General features: G+C 42.6%; 1 protein-coding gene across 1 annotated transcript in view; it reads left to right on the top strand.

Annotated features, from left to right (window-relative positions):
- The first annotated feature begins 1,561 nt into the window (after positions 1–1,561).
- LOC110326570 (solute carrier family 5 member 4-like) overlaps positions 1,562–17,338 on the top strand; it is a 51,218-nt gene continuing 35,441 nt past the window's right edge. Inside the window, exons 1-5 of the mRNA XM_021205103.1 lie at positions 1,562–1,696; positions 2,355–2,426; positions 3,860–3,964; positions 5,355–5,414; positions 7,993–8,097. Coding sequence (XP_021060762.1) covers positions 1,562–1,696; positions 2,355–2,426; positions 3,860–3,964; positions 5,355–5,414; positions 7,993–8,097 — 477 coding nt within the window. The remainder of the gene's footprint in view (positions 1,697–2,354; positions 2,427–3,859; positions 3,965–5,354; positions 5,415–7,992; positions 8,098–17,338) is intronic.

The following is a 17,338-nucleotide window of genomic DNA, read 5'->3' as shown; positions in this document are numbered from 1 at the left end:
TCTGATGCCTGCATATCCATCAATTAAACTTGAGCAACAGGTGCTCGCCATTTAAAAACAAAAAAACGGTTATAGAATAAGTCATAGACCAAATTTGAAAAGTTTCAGTGGTTGGAGAGATGGCTCAGTGGTTAAGAGCACTGACTGCTCTTCCAGAGGTCCTGAGTTTAATAACCACCAACCACATGGTGGCTCACAACCAGCTGTAATGGGATCCAATGAAGATCCCAAAGAAATATAAAAAAAATTTCTGGTGTGTCTGAGGACAGCTACACTTTGCTCACATATATAAAATAAATAAACATTTAAAAGAAAGAAAGAAACAAAGAAGCAAGGAAAGAAAGAAAAAGAAAGAAAGAAAGAAAGAAAGAAAGAAAGAAAGAAAGAAAGAAAGACACCACTACCTAACCCAAGGTTATGAAGATCTATGTTTTCTTCTATTATTTTTCAGAGTTTTACTTCTTTCAGTCAGATCTTTGATTTCCCTTGATTTACTGTTTATCTGTTGTAAGATAAAGATCCAGATTTACTCTTTTGTGTGTGGATATCCAGTTGTATCAATAGCATCTGATGAAAAGTAATTCTTCTCTCCCAATGGTGGTCTTAGCAACTTTATCAGAAAAAGCAACTGAGGGGGCCTGGAGAGATGGCTCAGCATTTAAGAGCACTGACTGCTCTTCCAGAGGTCCTGAGTTCAATTCCCAGCAACCACATGGTGGCTGGCAACCATGTGTGATGGGACCCAATGCCCTCTTCTGGTGTGTCTGAAGACAGTGACAGTGTACTCATAGACATAGATACAATAAATAAATTTTAAAGGAATAAAAAATAAAAAAATCAGCATATAACACTAACTAATGAAATTATGTTATCATGTATGGAAGGCGATGTAGCAAAAACCACAGTTAAAAAGCCCTATTACAGCCTATGTGTCTTCTGGTTCTTTTAAGCGTGGGAACCTGCCCAGTGAATGTGCCAGCATGCATAAAAGGTGTCCCGGAAGGAGCGCTGGAGATGATTCTTTGATCAGAATCCCACATCACCATGGTCTTGAACCATCATATAAATTTCATTTATGTTATAAGTCCCAGATAAATATAATACTTTGGAAACCTTGAAATAAATAATTTACCTTATTTTCAAGAGATAACTTTTTTTTGCCATAGAGAACACTATGTGCTTCATAAGGAGCCTTCACCTCATTGCCCCCTCTGTTCTACTCTTTGAATCTCCCCTTCCCTCCCTTACTCTCTCCCTAGTCTGCAGCTGAGCCTGTCCGGTCTTGAGTGTGCTGTCTTTCCCAACAATGAACATTCTGAGCATCACTTCCAATGGGCACCCCACTTCTGACTTTTATCCCATATTCTTACATGCTACAAAGAACATGACTGACAAGGGGCCAAGGTCCCAAAGCTTGGACACATACAGAGGTTTAAGGTCCATGCGTCCAAGATCAGCCCTGACACCTTGCTCCATTTGCCTGAGGGTTGATCATTAATCCAGTGCCTACATAAAGACAGGAGGAGGCATCCTTAGGAAGGGACCAGAACCTCCTGAAGCCATGGCTAGCACCTTAAGCCCCAGCATCACGCCTCAGACTGAGGAGCCTCCTGCAGCACCAGTGCGCATTCAGAATGCTGCTGACATCTCTGTCATCGTCATCTACTTCATAGTGGTGTTAGCTGTGGGGCTGTGGGTATGTGGGAACCACGCTGGCTTGTGGGTGGGCAGCAGGCTTGGGGTACAGTGTCTTAGGGTGGAGGAGGCATGTCGTGATAAACTGAGACAGATATAAGTTGTTGCTGACGTCATTGTCTTTCTGTCTGGATCATTTTCTGGTAGGTGGTAATGCACAGTGGGCTCATTCCTAAGGCAAGATAATTAATTATTTGAATAGAGGGAGGACTGGGATGACAGATATAGTCTGTTTGCACCTCCAGCATCTGGCAAAAAAGAGGGAAAAACAAATCATTTTCCTTATTTCCATTTACGGTTAGAATTGGTGACTTGGTGAGCCCGCCACTTCAATCATTTGTGTTCTCTCCGTTCGTTTTCAGTATCGAATTCTGTGCTGCAAATTTTCACCCAGCACAGCACAGCATACCTCTTACCATTTCCACAATTGACAGCAAACAGCTGCTTTTTTGAGAGGATGATGGTTTCTTAAAATCCTCCTCATCCTTAAACCCCACTAAAAGTCGGTCCATGCAGCAGTCTCTGGAGAGTATGTCTCCTGGAAGAGCCCTGGAAACTCACTTCTCAAACTTTGGCTGGTGTAGCTGGAACCCTGAGATACACCTGTTGCTCTTTAAGCCGTTCCCTCCCCCCCCCCCTTTTTCTTCCTTCCAACTCAGGCAATGGTGAAAAGCAACCGAGGCACTGTTGGAGGCTTCTTCCTGGCTGGTCGTGACATGGCCTGGTGGCCGGTAAGTGGGGCAGAGATTGCTGGAGATAAATGGGGTGTATGAGTGCACGCGACCCTAAATACATTAATCAACCCTGCTCAGTCTGTAGAGTGTTCCACGTATGTATGCTTTCAGAGTTGACTGTGTAATTGGATGACTAACTGGCATGGTTTTCAGTGGGGAGGACTATTTCTCCAGATCTCCACATCCCTCAGTCGCCTGTAGTTCTTCATCCAGGCTTAAGGCCTCCTGGGACCTCCTTCTTCCACAATAATATGTCTGTTGGTATTGCCCTTGCTCAGGTCAAGTACAGGAGGCCATGCTGGTGAGATTCCACAGAAACAGATTCTCTGATATTTCTCTATGATATATACTCATAGAAAACTTCCTGTTCCTCTGGCTCTTACAATCTTTCCAACCCTTCTTCGGCATGGATCCTCGAGCCATAGCTGCAAGGGTTGTGTTGTAGATGTATCAGTTGGCCCTGGGCTCCACAACTCTGTATTTTGATCAGTTGCGGTTTTCTGTAATGGATAAGACCTCTCTTGACTTTGGAGTCTTTTTTTTTTAAGACTTATTTTTTATGTTATGTATATGAGTACACTGTAGCTGTCTTCAGACACACCAGAAGAGGGCATCAGATCTCATTACAGATGGTTGTGAACCGCCATGTGGTTGCTGGGAATTGAATTCAGGATCTCTGGAAAAACAGTCAGTGTTCTTAACCGCTGAGTCATCTCTCCAGCCCTGACCTTTGAATCTTAAGAACAGCCAACAGAACTACATAGAGGGAGATAAAGGGGGAAAACGGCCTATGATGGAGGTTGGAGAGGAAATCCCTCATTCTGGAGTATGAAGCCCTTAAGACTGATTTAAGTTGCAAAATCAGATAAGAGCATTAGCAGCTTTGACCAAAGACAGGCTCATTTCATAAACTATGGACAGAACAGTCAAAGTGCCCATCGGGAAGGGTTCAATAAGCTTGTCTGATCATCAAAATTGTAAGTACACTAGACTGCATATGCTGTATAACATTCAACAACACAACCCTGCCATTGCAACACAATCAATAGTAAAACCTTTAAGCATGATTATCTTCCAAAATGTAATGCTTGTTGTTTTAAAGCAAGTTACCCAGTCAAAAGCCTTAAGTAACATTCTTCAGGCAATCATGTACAAGAAGGATTAGACTTGTTCTTTGTCGTGCAAGAATGTACTCTCACCAATGGGCCAGTCACCTGGAAACTGCAATTAAATGACATCAAAATTTATTAAATGCAATAACTCTAGACATTCCACCCAAACAATAAAGAATCTACCTTCTTCTAACCAGCTCATGGGACATTCTCCAAAACAGATCACATATTAGGATACAAAGCACCAATTTCTATCTGTTGTCAATAAGGCTACTTTGGATTGCTTAACTCCAACCGCAATCTCTGATTCCATTTCAGATGGGCGCCTCTCTCTTTGCCAGTAACATTGGCAGCAGTCACTTCGTGGGCTTGGCTGGTACAGGAGCGGCTTCAGGAATCGCTATTGCAGCAGTGGAATGGAATGTGAGTGGAATTCATTATCATTTCCCCACTGATCAATTGTAATCTCAATATTCTCTCTCCTTCCTAGAACCTGTATTCCTAGCCATCAACTATATAAAATACAAAATCGATGATTACCCCTTGTGAAAAGCTTCCAAATGAACTCAGTAGTGTAAAATTCACTGGGAGGAAATTGTGTATTTTGTACTAGGGATCTTTCAGAGGGGGACCCTCATAGATAATGGAGAGGATGTGGCACATGCTACAGGACCTTGATTTTATCTCTCCCCCACCAATATTTTCTTATGTAGTATGTATGCATACAGGTGCTACAGGTGAGAGGAAGGCACGGGTGTAGAAGAAAGTCAGACCACGGTCAGAGTTTAGACAGACCATCCCTGGGTGGACTTAGGAACGACTAAGAATCATCACAAATACCTTTGCTCTCTCCCTGTTATGCATATTTGCTATAATTTTACATAAGTAGCACGAGAGCCTCTAGTGTATACCCAGCCTCCAGATGTGCCCTTTGGCCAGAGGTTGATTCTGATAGCACCATAGACTTTGCCTCTGGAGTCACGTTCAAATGGCCCCCTTGGGTGCAACTCTTGGGCTGCTGCTCAACTGTTCCCCTTCAGTCTGGCATGTGGCACTGTGTTTGCCTAACCTCTAGGAGGTGCGGTTAACACCTCTATAAGGAAAACTGCCTAAGGTAGCCATCATCACCGGATGTTGAAGCAACATGGTCAAACCTGTTAAGAATCTGAAAACACAAATCTGTTCATGCTTGGCTGTGTCTTTGCTGTTGTTTTGTCTGGGGAGTTATGATTAACCTCCCCATCACAATGTTCATATAGCTTGACATTTCCTTTTGATTGCTTCATCCACTCAAGAATACCATGCCCACTGGCTGCCATCTAAGAGCAATATTTTCTGATAAAAATTGGATGCTTCCAGTGGCCCAAGTAGACCCAGTCTGCCATGTTGTCTGACAGTCTTGTATCTCATATCTTGGGTCCCATCCTACGTCTCAGAAAGTGTTGGTCTCTGGGTCATGAGCACAGAGGAAAGGATGTGATAGTTGTCCAAAGACCTCAACTGTTTCAGTGGAATGAGATTTAACAAAATGGGTTCTTAACTGCTGTTTCTCTACTCCATGGTCCACGTCCCTCTCTTCCAGCTGACCTCCAGATAATGCAAGGTCTCTCATGATGTTTAGCTTCTGTGTGGTTTCAATAGATCCCAGTACCATCATGTGAGGCACCAAAGATGAACCTCGTGAAACCTTTGGGAGGTGAATCCGGTCATAGAATTCTGTCTGTGGTCTCCGAAAAGCATGTCTCTCCCGTAATATGTTACACCTCACAAGCAATGCCTCTTTAACTTACTTTCTCTCCTTGGTCTCTTACAGGCCCTGCTAATGGTGCTGGTTCTTGGATGGGTGTTTGTCCCGATCTACATCAAGGCTGGGGTGAGTCTTCACAGACCTACAAATGAGCTTTCCAGAAGGACTCTGCAGTTGCTTTTCTTCACTAACGTCTTTGTAGTGAAACTCAATTCTCAATCTTCTCATGGCCTACTAAAGATATGCAGGTGCCCCATCCCTCCCCTGGAAGGACTTAGTAAAGGATGTGACCACAGATGGGCAAGAAATCTGTAAAGCTCTGGGTAATGGCCACTGTGCTTGTCTTTACCTGGTACAGGAGCCTGAATCTAGGACCTCCCACATGCTTTAAGGGAAGCTCATTAGAAGGACTCAGAAAAAGACCTGGCATTATCCTGAGGGGCATCACCCTTGGAGGCAGGAAAAAAAAATCAGACCCAAGAGTGCTAGAAAAACCACACAGAAGCTAAACATGAGGAGAGACCTTGAGGTCAGCTGAAAGACAGAGAGCATATGCAGGAAGTGTAAGAGGCGGAGGTGGGTTTGCATGTGTGGGGGAGGGGAGGGGATGCTCAACTGTAATAATCATGTATCCTCTTACCCCTGGAAAGTGAGCAGCCCAGGCTTCCAGAAACTCAAGGTTCATGATCAGATTGATACTTTGGGAAGCAGTGCACAAATCGGTTGAGAGGACAACTCACGCGAGCAATGGGCCTATGGTAGACACTTTGAAAAAGACAGACATCATATTTCATGATTTTATAGGAAGGGGGGGGAAGGAAAGATAGATTCTTTTGGGATGAAGGTAGCATGCTTGATGCCAGACTTAAAAGGTAAGGGGTTGAAGAAAGAAGCAAAGGAACAATGTGAAGACTGACGCTTCCTGTTCCGGCAGAGTTGGAACCTCCATGAGTGGGGCTAGAAAAGAGGAGGCGAGTGACAGGCTAACAGAGAAAAACTGACTCATTTTGGAAATGAGTGTTCAGTACCTTTTGGAGTACAACTTAGTGAATTTCATGTATCTATCAAAAGGCCAGAAGGAGAGTCCTTTATAAAGAAAACACGTTCATTTAGCTCACAGTCGTGGGGGTCAATCAGATGGTCCCCCAAAATGCTTTAGCCACTGCTGTATCAAAACATGGTGCAGAAATGGAGACAGAAATGGTTACCTGGGGGGAGAGGTCAAGCATTGACCTCATCCTTGTTTTATGACCACCCATCACTAAAGACCTTAGTCACCCCAGTGAGAATAACATAGCCAGATGGCAGAGTTCCTGTTAGCTGTCTTCCCACGAAGCGCTGCCTCATACAGATTGCCCAGCCCCAATATCATCGTGAGAGGCACCCAATCTGAACCACCTCAAAACTTTGGGAGAAAAAAATCAAGTCATAGAATTCTGTCCCTGGTCTCCAAAGAAGGTGTCTTTCTCACAAACCAAACACACTCATTCTATGCCAATAATCCTGAAGTCCGAGGTCATTTTAGAAGCAGCTCAAAAGTCCGAAGTCTTATTGGAGACTCCGGGGGAAACTCTTAGTTAGGGTTGCTGTGGTAAAACACCGTGGCCGTAAACACCATGGGGAGGAAAGGGTTAGTCTCACCCACCCGTCCACAGCATGTGGCTCCATCACTGAAGGAAAGCAGGGCAGGAGCCTGGAGGCAGGAACTGAAGCAGAGGCCATGGAGGAGTGCTGCTTACTGACTTGCTCATCACAGTTTTCTACAGCCTGTTGTCTTCTATCATGCAGGACCACGGTCCCAGGAGTGGCAGAGCCCATGGTGGGGTGGGTAGATCCACATCAATAATTAATTAAGAAAAGGTATTCAGGCTTGCCTACAGGGTAATCTGGTGGAAGCATTTTCTGGGTTCAGGCTGTCCCTCTTCCCACATGATTCTAACTTGTGTCGACTTAGCATAAAACTAGCCAGCACAACACATGATTTTGTGGTTGCTTACTTACAAGTAATATTCCTCCTAAATGTTGCAGCATTATTAGTAAAAAAAAAAATATAAATGTATATCTGTAAATCATTTGAAGTTGTAGGTACTTAATGTCTACACGGACAAAAAAAAAAAAAAAAAAAAAAAAAAAAGCATACTAGAGCTGAGCATGGTAATATATACCTATAACCCCAGAACTCGGGAAGTACAAGCCAGAAGTTTGTGAGTTCAAGATCATCCTAGACTACATTGTTAGACTGTCTTACGGAAGGAAGGGAAGAAAATTGGCTCACTTGACAGGCAAGGAAAAGAGATGTAAAACTATATGTCAAAGGTCACAACTTCTACTAAACATTAGGAAGGGATCGTAAGATGGTCTGCCCCAAGTCTCCATTTCAGTCTATAACTCTACCATGGGACTTCATCTTTCTCACCTGGCTATTCATACCATGCAAGGGGATTGTTTGTTTGTTTTTGTTTGTTGGGGTTTTTGGTTTTTTGTTTTTGGAGACAGGGTTTCATTGTGTAGCCCTGGCTGTCCTGGAACTCACTCTGTAGACCATCCTGGCCTCGAACTCAGAAATCTGCCTGCCTCTGCCTCCCAGGTGCTGGGATAAAAGGCGTGCTCCACCACTGCCCAGCTCCATGCAAGGTTCTTAATTGCCCATAGGTGTTTACCAGACATAGACTCTGAGGAGAACTGTTGATGTCTGTCTCTGCAGGTATTGACCATGCCAGAGTATCTCAGGAAGCGCTTCGGTGGGAAGAGACTGCAGATCTACCTTTCTGTCCTCTCCCTCTTCATCATGGTGGCCATTCAAACTTCCGTGAGTTCAGTGCCTCCTGACAGCTTAGCTGTAAGAGAGGTTGCTTGATAAAAAGACAAGATTATAAAATAGGATGTGGTGTTTCAGCAGCCTGGAGTCATGCAGATGCCTGAACCTCCTTCAGCTCTTTCTACAAAGCATTCATGAGCTAAAGAATTTTAGGACTATTAATAGAAGTATAGGCCATCTAATCCTACTATCCTTCAGCTATGAAGACTAGATAGATACAAAGACAATGTTTTCTCTTTAAGCAGTGGCTATTCAGTGATATAGAGCACTTATCTTACCTTCTACTTATTCCACTGTATAATATGAACTAGAAACTAAAAATGGGTTAAAAACAGAGATGACCTTTTGTAGGTGCCCAGTCTATTTTGAAATCAGTAGAAATGGGTTCAGTTTGGAACTGATTAAATGTACCACAGAGACAAACATGGTGGACTAACAAGGGAAGCAAGAGGGGGCTGCAGCTCATCATTCTTTGGAGATAAGCAAGGACTGGCCGGAATCAGAGTGCTCACGACATTTGCAGATCTATTGGAATATCTGTGCCAGGGAAGGATTGCTCACTCTGGAATCTTTCTGGGCTAGTTGAATATGTATAAAGTACTGAAAGTTTTCCTCATATACCTCATAAGGTACAAACGCTTCCATGAGATTTTTTTTTTTACATTCTCTTTAGCCATTCTGCAGCCATTTTGAGTGTTGTTTTTCTCAGGGGTAACCCTTTCTCATTCTCTCTCGCTTTAATATTTCAACCCAAGTCAGTGTTTTCCTTTTCACACAAACCAGAAGGGAATTACATTGCCCTATTATACACTTACTTTTCTTAATTCACCTTATGTAAAATAATCTAGAAGGTTCTTTTAAGTTGGGTCTTTGGAGACAATTGAAAAGAAAGAAGAAAAAAATTTGAAGATTCAGCACCCAGGATAAAATATATGGAAAAAGGAATTTTCCCCATGTGCATTTGTGTCTAGAGATATATTATCAGCTCTACAACCCATCGGGTGTCACAGTTTTTATGAGAAAGGCTGGCCTTGACCTTTGCTTTCTGGCTGAGCTGAATCTTTGATACAAGCAAATCAACTGCCAGGTTCAGGTGGCATAAACTTTTGCTTACTGATGAAATAGATGGCAAGTTATCCTGAGGGAGACAGCACTGAAATAGCTTGCAGAGAGATATAATTTGAAGAGAAAGAGGGAAGCCAGTGAGACCAAGGGTGTCAGGAGCCACGTGCTTCTGTGTTATACAATCAAGGTACCCAGTTCCTCTCCAAGTCTGACTGCTAGAGCTTAGTCTCCAAAGAGCACTGGCTGAAGAATAACAACTTAAGAGGTCCTTCCAGGATGCGCATCCCAAACTGGAAGGCTCCTGGTGATGGAAGGGGGTGAGGGTATTGGTGAACTAACTGGAGGTACACAGAAGCCAAGAACCTATATGTTGGATTGTGAAGGAGAGTGTTTGTTTCATCTTACAGCTTATAGGGTGTCGTGAAGGGAAGCCTGGGCAGGAACTGCAAAGGCAGGAACTGAAGCAGACATTGTGGAAGGATGCTGCTTACTTGCTTGCTTCTTATTGCTCGCTCCATTTTTAGTTTGTTGTTTATTGTTGTGGGGTTTGTTTTTTGGTTTGGTTTGGTTTGGTTTGGTTTTTCGAGACAGGGTTTCTCTGGTTGTCCTGGTACTCACTATGTAGACCAGTTTGGCCTCGAACTCAGAGATATGACAACACCTGCTTCACGAGTGCTGGAATTAAAGGCATGTGTCACCACCACCTGGCTTCAGTTTAATTTCTTATACCACCCAGGTTGGCCTGCCCAGGAAGGGCACTGTCCATAAGTAGGCTGGACCCTGCCACATTAACCATTTGTTTGCAGGGAGGAATGTCTGGGAAGGAAAGCTTATTGGCTATGCTCTCTGAGCCTCTAGGAATCTCATTAGCATGGAGGTCTCTGTCTTGAGCCTACGTAACCACAGGTCAGGTCTCTTTTCCTATTGTCTTGGTATGAGATGTTAGGGTTGCCTCATCTACATGTGGAGGGGCTTGGGGGCATTGCCCTTATGTGACTGATGGCCACAAATCTATGAGGGGGGGCTGTGGCTAGTGACATGGGCCTGGTACCTAGGAGCAGGCGAAGCTCCTACGGTCCCTTCAGGGTTTCTGGGGCTTCAATGCCTTTAACTCAACCAAGGACCAGGCTACCTCTCATGGTCCACTGCCCCACAACTATTATTGGAGAAAATTCTCTTCGCAGACTTTCTGGTGCCAATCTGGTGGAGACAATCTCTCAGCTAAGTTTCCTTCTTCCTGGATTACTCAAAACAACAGAATCTAGACAGCACAGTACTTTTACATTGTGTGATCAGATCTGCGCTGGGTGGTTGTTACTCTGTATAGAAGAGATGTCATTATTTTCTGAGATTCTCCTTCCTTGGGTTGTTAAAAAAAAAAAAGTCACTTGTTTTCCACCTCCAACAATATACATATAGTTAGTTGTAGGTGTGCCTTAATCCCTTAGTGTTTTAGTTTGTATTGGCTAACAAATGTTATCTAATTTGCAACCCCAATAACCAGTAATTTCTCCTAAACAATCATTTATTTGGAGCAAAAAAGATTTTTCATATTTGGAGTTAATCTTCCTCACAGGAAGTATTTTCTGATCATTATGATAGAATCTATCTATGCCTTGCATTTTGTACCTAACAGTATTCAAATATGAATTTTTATGTTGGGTATGTTTAATAACAGTAAAATAATTGTTGATACATAAGCAAACAATGTATGAATACAGGGTCATAAATGCAGTGCTTTAATTGTACTACACAATAGAAAAAATAATAAATCGATAGCATGATTTTTCTTTTTTAAACTCTTTAATTGATAGACAAAGACTACACTGTGTGTTATTTTGATGTGATATAGAAACACAATGATAAAATCTGGGTAATTTGTATAGTCAGCATATGAAGATACATCATTTCTATGTATTGGAAAGTTTTTACATCCATTTTTCTAACAGTTTTGACATGCACAATGAAGAATAGTTCAACACTCAATCCTGCTGCAATGTAGAACACTAGAGCTTATCCTTTTCCATGCCCAGCCCCTACCTCTCTATGGTTTCTACCCATTTACCCTTTCTAGCCTTTGGTAACCAATGTTCTAATCTCCTCTCCTAGGAGATCAATTATCATCCACATATGGGTGAGAACACTGTCTAGTTGTTATCTGTGCCCGGCACGATACTGGCACGATACTCACTGTACTTTCAGATGGCTACTTTATGTGCTTCAGGGTGTTTTGTGGCTGAGTATAATACATTATTCATATGGAACACATTCTCTTTCCCTAACTCCCTAGATGTGGACATCCAGGTGTGTTCTTTGTGTTTATTTGTTGTGCATAAGGCAATTATAAACAGGGCGCAGATTTCTCTTCAGTTCAGTAATTTATATTTATGTGTACATAAAACAGTCAGATTGCTCTATTGCGGTAGAGTTCTAGATTCAAATATCTCATTACATTTATCCTTCAGACTAGCTTACCAATGACCAGGTTTCCCCGTAGATTTTGTACATACCCCATGTCCGGTGAATCTCTCCCGCTCAGCAGTCCTCTTACCTCCTGGACGCTCTTTTCCTTTCTAAATTCTTCTCTCTTCTTGCCCAGATCCTTCTGTTTTTAAAAAAATCCTCTTTGTCCAAGTCCCAGATAGGCATCTTTAGCAGTCACATAGTACAATCGGCATCTGAGATAGGATATGTGGTGTTGGCCTTTCTTGGGTGGGGCTAACTCGCTTAAAATAATAATTTTTAGTTCCATCCAATCTCCTGGAGATTTTACAGTTTATTTGCTCTAGATTCATTTTCTAGTGGTCTGTGGATACGCCTGTAGGCTCACCCCATTCCCTTTGGTAGTGAACCGAGCATCCATACATGTGGATGTTCACGAGTAGTGTCTAAGACACCAGTCATTAGTCACATGTAGTGTCTAAGATAGAGTCCTGAAAAGGATATGCCGGGCTGTGGTGTAGTGGGGTCGTGTGGCAGGTCTGTTCTCAGCTCTTTGAGAAGCCTCCACACTGGGCTCCATAGCACTTGTCCTGGATTACATTCCCAGCAACTGTGAATAAAGATTCCTCTTCCCGTGGTCTACCTGCGTGTGTTGCCTTCTGTGTTTGGCTGATGAAATCCACTCTGAGGTGCTCTCTTTGTCTTGCTCCGATGGCTAGAGACATTGAGCGCCTTAAAATACGCACTAGCCATTTGTGTGTCTTCTTTTTTTTAAAAAAAAAAAGATTTATTTATTTATGTGAGTACACTATTTATTTGAATATACAGATGGTTGTGAGCCTTCATGTGGTTGTTGGGAATTGAATATTTTAGGACCTCTGCTCACTCCTGTCAACCCCACTCACTCCAGTCGGCTCTGCTCACTCAGTCCCTGCTTGCTCTTGCCAAAAGATTTATTTATTATTATACTTAAGTACACTATAGTTGACTTAAGATACACCAGAAGAAGGCATCAGATCTCATTACAGGTGGTTGTGAGCCATCATGTGGTTTCTAGGACTTGAACTCAGGACCTTCAGAAGAGCAGTCAGTGCTCTTACCCACTGAGCCATCTCGCCAGCCAGCCATTTGTGTGTCTTCTTTTGAGATCTTTGTATTATTGGCCCGGTTATTGATTAGAATAACTTTTTCTGGTATTTAATTCTTTCCGGTTTTATGAAGTGTTAAACCCTTGTCTGAAGCATGCCTGGCAAAGGTTTCCTCCCATTCTGCGAGCTGTCTCCTCTGTGAATAGTTTCTTGCAGTACCAAAGCTTTTTAATTTTATGTATCCCCATTTCTCAATTCTTATATTGTTTCCTTTGAGACTGGCGTTCATTTTTACAGCCTATACTTATATCCTGAAATGTTCCTCTTACAATTCCAGTGTTTTCAGGGTGGTCTTCTTCTTCTTCTTCTTCTTCTTCTTCTTCTTCTTCTTCTTCTTCTTCTTCTTCTTCTTCTTCTTCTTCTTCTTCTTCTTCTTCAAAATATATTTATAGCCAGGCAGTGGTGGTGCATGCCTTTAATTCCAGCACTTGAGAGGCAGAGGCAAGCGAATTTCTGAGTTCAAGGCCAGCCTGGTCTACAGAGTGAGTTCCAGGACAGCCAAGGCTATACAGAGAAACCCTGTCTCAAAAAAAAAAAAAAAAAAAAAAAAAAAAAAAAAAAAAAAAAAAGATAGATAGATAGATAAATAGATAGATAGATATTCTTTGAAAACTTCAGACATACAATGTCCTTCTCACCCCTCCCAGATACATTTCTGGTTTTAAATCAAGGTCTTTGATCCAATTGGAGTTGATGTGTGCACAGTGTGAGAGGTACAGATTTCTTTTCATTCCTCTGAGGATGTACATCCAATTTTGCCAGTACCATTTGTTAAAGACCATTTGGGTGTGGAGGCAGGTATTTTTGATAATCTTGTTAAAATTAAGTGTCCATAGATTTGTGGGTTTGTCTCCAATCTAACATCAGACTTCCCTGGAAAAAAGGCGCTGTCTTTGTTACTGTGGCTCTGTAGCGTAGTTGCAGGTCAAGTAATATGAGGTCTCTCTCTCTCTCTCTAGCTGTGCTCTTCATGCTTAAAGCTGCTTTGGCTACTTATAGATTGTGTGTGTGTGTGTGTGTGTGTGTGTGTGTGTGTGTGTGTGTGTGTGTGTGCGCGCGTGCGCGCACACGCGCTTTTGCGTGCCTCCATACGAGCACGAGGACTATATTTTAGTTCTGTGAGAAAGGTCGTTGTAGTTTGATGGCTATCGCACTGGGTCTGTAGATTGCTCTTGACAGTAAAGCCATGTTCACAACATTAATTCTACCAGTCAAGGAGCACGGAAGGTCATTGCATTAGCAATGTTTCCCTCCACTTATTTCATTCAGTGTCTTAAAGTTTCCCCTATAGAAAGAAGTCTTTCACCTCATTGGCATTTTGAGGGCTATGGTAGATAGGGTGTTTTTCTGATCTCTTTCACTGTTGGTGGACTTTATATGTTGGCTTTGTATCCTGTCACTTACTGAAAGGATTTATCAGGTCCAGTAGCCTTTTTTTTTTAAAGGCGAATGCCATGAAATCTTTTTACCATGAGACCACGTCCTATGCAGATAGAAAGAGATAACTTTTTCCTGTGCTGTCTTCGCCCCTTTTAGCTGTTCAAGTTGATCAATCTACGGTGTAATCTAGCTCTGAGCTTCCTTTTCTGCTTTTGATTTAAAGGATCTACAGATGTAGGGACTACTGAAGTCCCCCATGATTATCAAGTTTGGGCGTATGTAGTTGTTTTTGCCTTAAAGATGCTGCTATGACACTGAGATCGAGAGTCAGTATATAAATGTTTACAAAGCTCTGTGCTTTAATGCATGGCTCCTTCCCAATACCTAGCTGCCTTCTTTATCTCCTCTGATTAGGTCAGGAGTTTAAATCTACGTTATCAGAGACAACCGCTGCTATGCCAACTTGTTTATGGCTTCACATCAATTTATAGATTGCTTTCTAACCTTTGACACTCAGTCTATAGATGTTTGCTTCTTGGAGTCAGCACATAACTGGGTCAGTGTTTTGTTGATTGTTTAAATCCAGTCCGTTAGTGTGTGTCTTTACATTGGTGAGTTAAGGTCACTGTGCTCACTGTTATGAATGAGGACGGTTTGCTGATGTTTGTGATTTTTGTTTTGGTTGTTCTGGTTGATGACTAATTAACCATATGCAGCATTTGCTCGGGAATGTTCTATACTGCCGATTTGTCGTGAGTTGTCTTAACTTGTGTCTGTCTTGAGATACTCTGATCTCTCCTCCTTTTTTTTTATTATTTTTGATCTCTTCACCTATTCATTTTATTTTATTTTATTTTATCTGAAAGCCATCAAGCATCGACAATCTTCCTGCCTCTGTCCTCCTTAAAGCTGAAGTCATAGTCTTTTAACTTAAAATACTTTTAATACGTTCATAGGGAGTCTTTTGAAATGGCACCCAGTTTCTTCTACTTCACTGGTGGCTCTTGCAGTCCACTTTAGATTTTTTTTATTATTTTATTTATTTACATCCCAAGTGTTGCCACCCCTTCTTGGTCCCCGCTTGCAGAATTCTTCTCCTCCTTCCCCCTCCCATTTGCCTCTGAGAGGGTGCCCCAACCCCTGCAACCTCCCCCTCCCTAGGGCATCAAGTCTCTACAGGGTTAGGTGCATCCTCTCCCATGAAGGCCAGACAGGGCAGTCCTCTGCTACATGTGCAGGGGTTTTAAGCCCTCTTGCTGTTCCAGGCATAAGTGCCCTCCTGACTCCTCAGGCAAATCTGCACTGTCATCATGATGTGTCCTGTAACTCTGGGCCTGGGTTCCCTGTTGGCTCCCATTCCAGGGCTGGACCCAGGCTGACTCGGTCCACGCCCTTGTGCCTGGATGTCTCCAGAGGTTCACCTAGCTTTGGTGTTATCAGAGAGCTACAAGCCACTTTCTGAAATGGCTGCGTAGCCTCATGTGGAAACTGCGTGCAAGCCTTCCACTTTCTCTGAGTCTTCATCTGCATTTGTTACTTTTTGTTTCTTTAATACTAGCTATTCAGATCTGAACAAGAGCCAGTTCTAGGATACAGGGAAGTTTTTCAATTTTTCCTAATTTGTTAAGGTTTGTTTTGTGTCCCAGGATTTGGTCTACTGTAGAGAAGCTTTGGTGGGCTGCAGCATAGACTATGCAGTCTCTAGTGTTCCAGAGGAATGCTCTGCAGATGTTTGTTATGGCCGTAGTAATGTATGAACCACTTAATTCTGGTGGTATTTTTTTAAGTTTTTATTTATTATTATATCTAAGTACACTGTAGCTGTCTTCAGATGCACCAGAAGAGGGCATCAGATCCCATTACAGATGGCTGTGAGCCACCATGTGGTTGCTGGGATTTGAACTCAGGACCTTTGGAAGAGCAGTCGGTGCTCTTAACCACTGAGCCATCTCTCCAGCCCCTAATTCTGGTGTTTAATTTTTGTCCAAATTAACTGTTTGTTGGAGAAAGCAGAGTATTGAAACCACCTACTAATAGCTACTCTGTACCTTTGATTCCAATAGTATTATTTTTATTAAATTGGAATCATTAGACTTTGGTGTATATAAACACACACATATGCACGTATGCATGTGTTCTGGACTGTAATATCTTCTTAGTTAATCCTCCTTGATTAGAACAAAGAACCCATCTTATCTCTTTTGATGAGTTTTAGTTTGAAGTTTATTTTTCCGGGTATTACAACAGCAGCACCTGCTTGCTTCCTGGCCCCACTTGCTTGGAATATTTTTCTTTTCATCCTTTTACCTAAAGGTGGCGCCCGTCTTTAAAGCTGGGTCTCTCAAAGACAACAGACAGCTGGGTTTCATTTCTCAAGCCTTTCTTCTAACCTGTGCCTTTTTGTGGAGAGTTGAGGCCGTCGATATTTAAAGTTATGGAAATGTGCATGTTGATTGCGGTGGTTTTATTGGTCCTTTTTGCTGTTTGTGGTCTTAGTCCTGTTGTGTTTTGGTCACTGTGGCTGAATTTCTTTCCTCTCGATAGTTTTTGATGTGTTAGAATGGCGGGTCATGTCTCCACAGCACACTAGGCCAAGACAGTTCCACGTGGAAGAGGTTTTATTGGGAGGGAGAGACAAGGTGGTGGCAGATAAAGAAAAGAGGGGGAGAAGGTGGGGAGGTAGCAGGAGAAAGAGAGGGGGAAAAGAGAGAGGGGGAAGGGTACTCCCCTTATTTATATGGAAAATGATGACGTAAGGCAGGTAAAGATGGGAGGTGAGCCCAGTGGATTCTGGGAATATGGTAGCTGTTGTCTTGGTAACAGGTCTGTATCTGTAGGTTGCACTGTTGCCTATATGATGTCATAGGTTTGGGGGGGGTGTCCTGATGCCAACAGTTTTATGCTTAATCTTTTCTGCGGACCAAAGCATCACTTTCAGTATTCTCTCTAGGGCCCATGTTTCTCTCAAGGCAGGTTGAATCCAGGCTCCTTGGTCTGCGGTTTCTCCATGTTCTCAGACCCAGAGGGTAGCTCAGCATTAAACAATATCTGCAGACAACACATGGTGACATTCCTTATAGTCGTGGGAAGTGACACATCCTACTGCAGAAGCCCATGTGAGAGCTGAGACTTGCCCTGTGGGCACTAGTTCCAGCCTCTTTTCTCACATCATCAAGATTCTTTTTTTTTTTTTTTTT

Source organism: Mus pahari, chromosome 9 (genome assembly GCF_900095145.1).
Source record: "Mus pahari chromosome 9, PAHARI_EIJ_v1.1, whole genome shotgun sequence".
NCBI lineage: Eukaryota > Metazoa > Chordata > Mammalia > Rodentia > Muridae > Mus > Mus pahari.
Note: the sequence above shows the minus strand (reverse complement) of the source record. Positions and strands in the feature narration are given on the sequence as shown.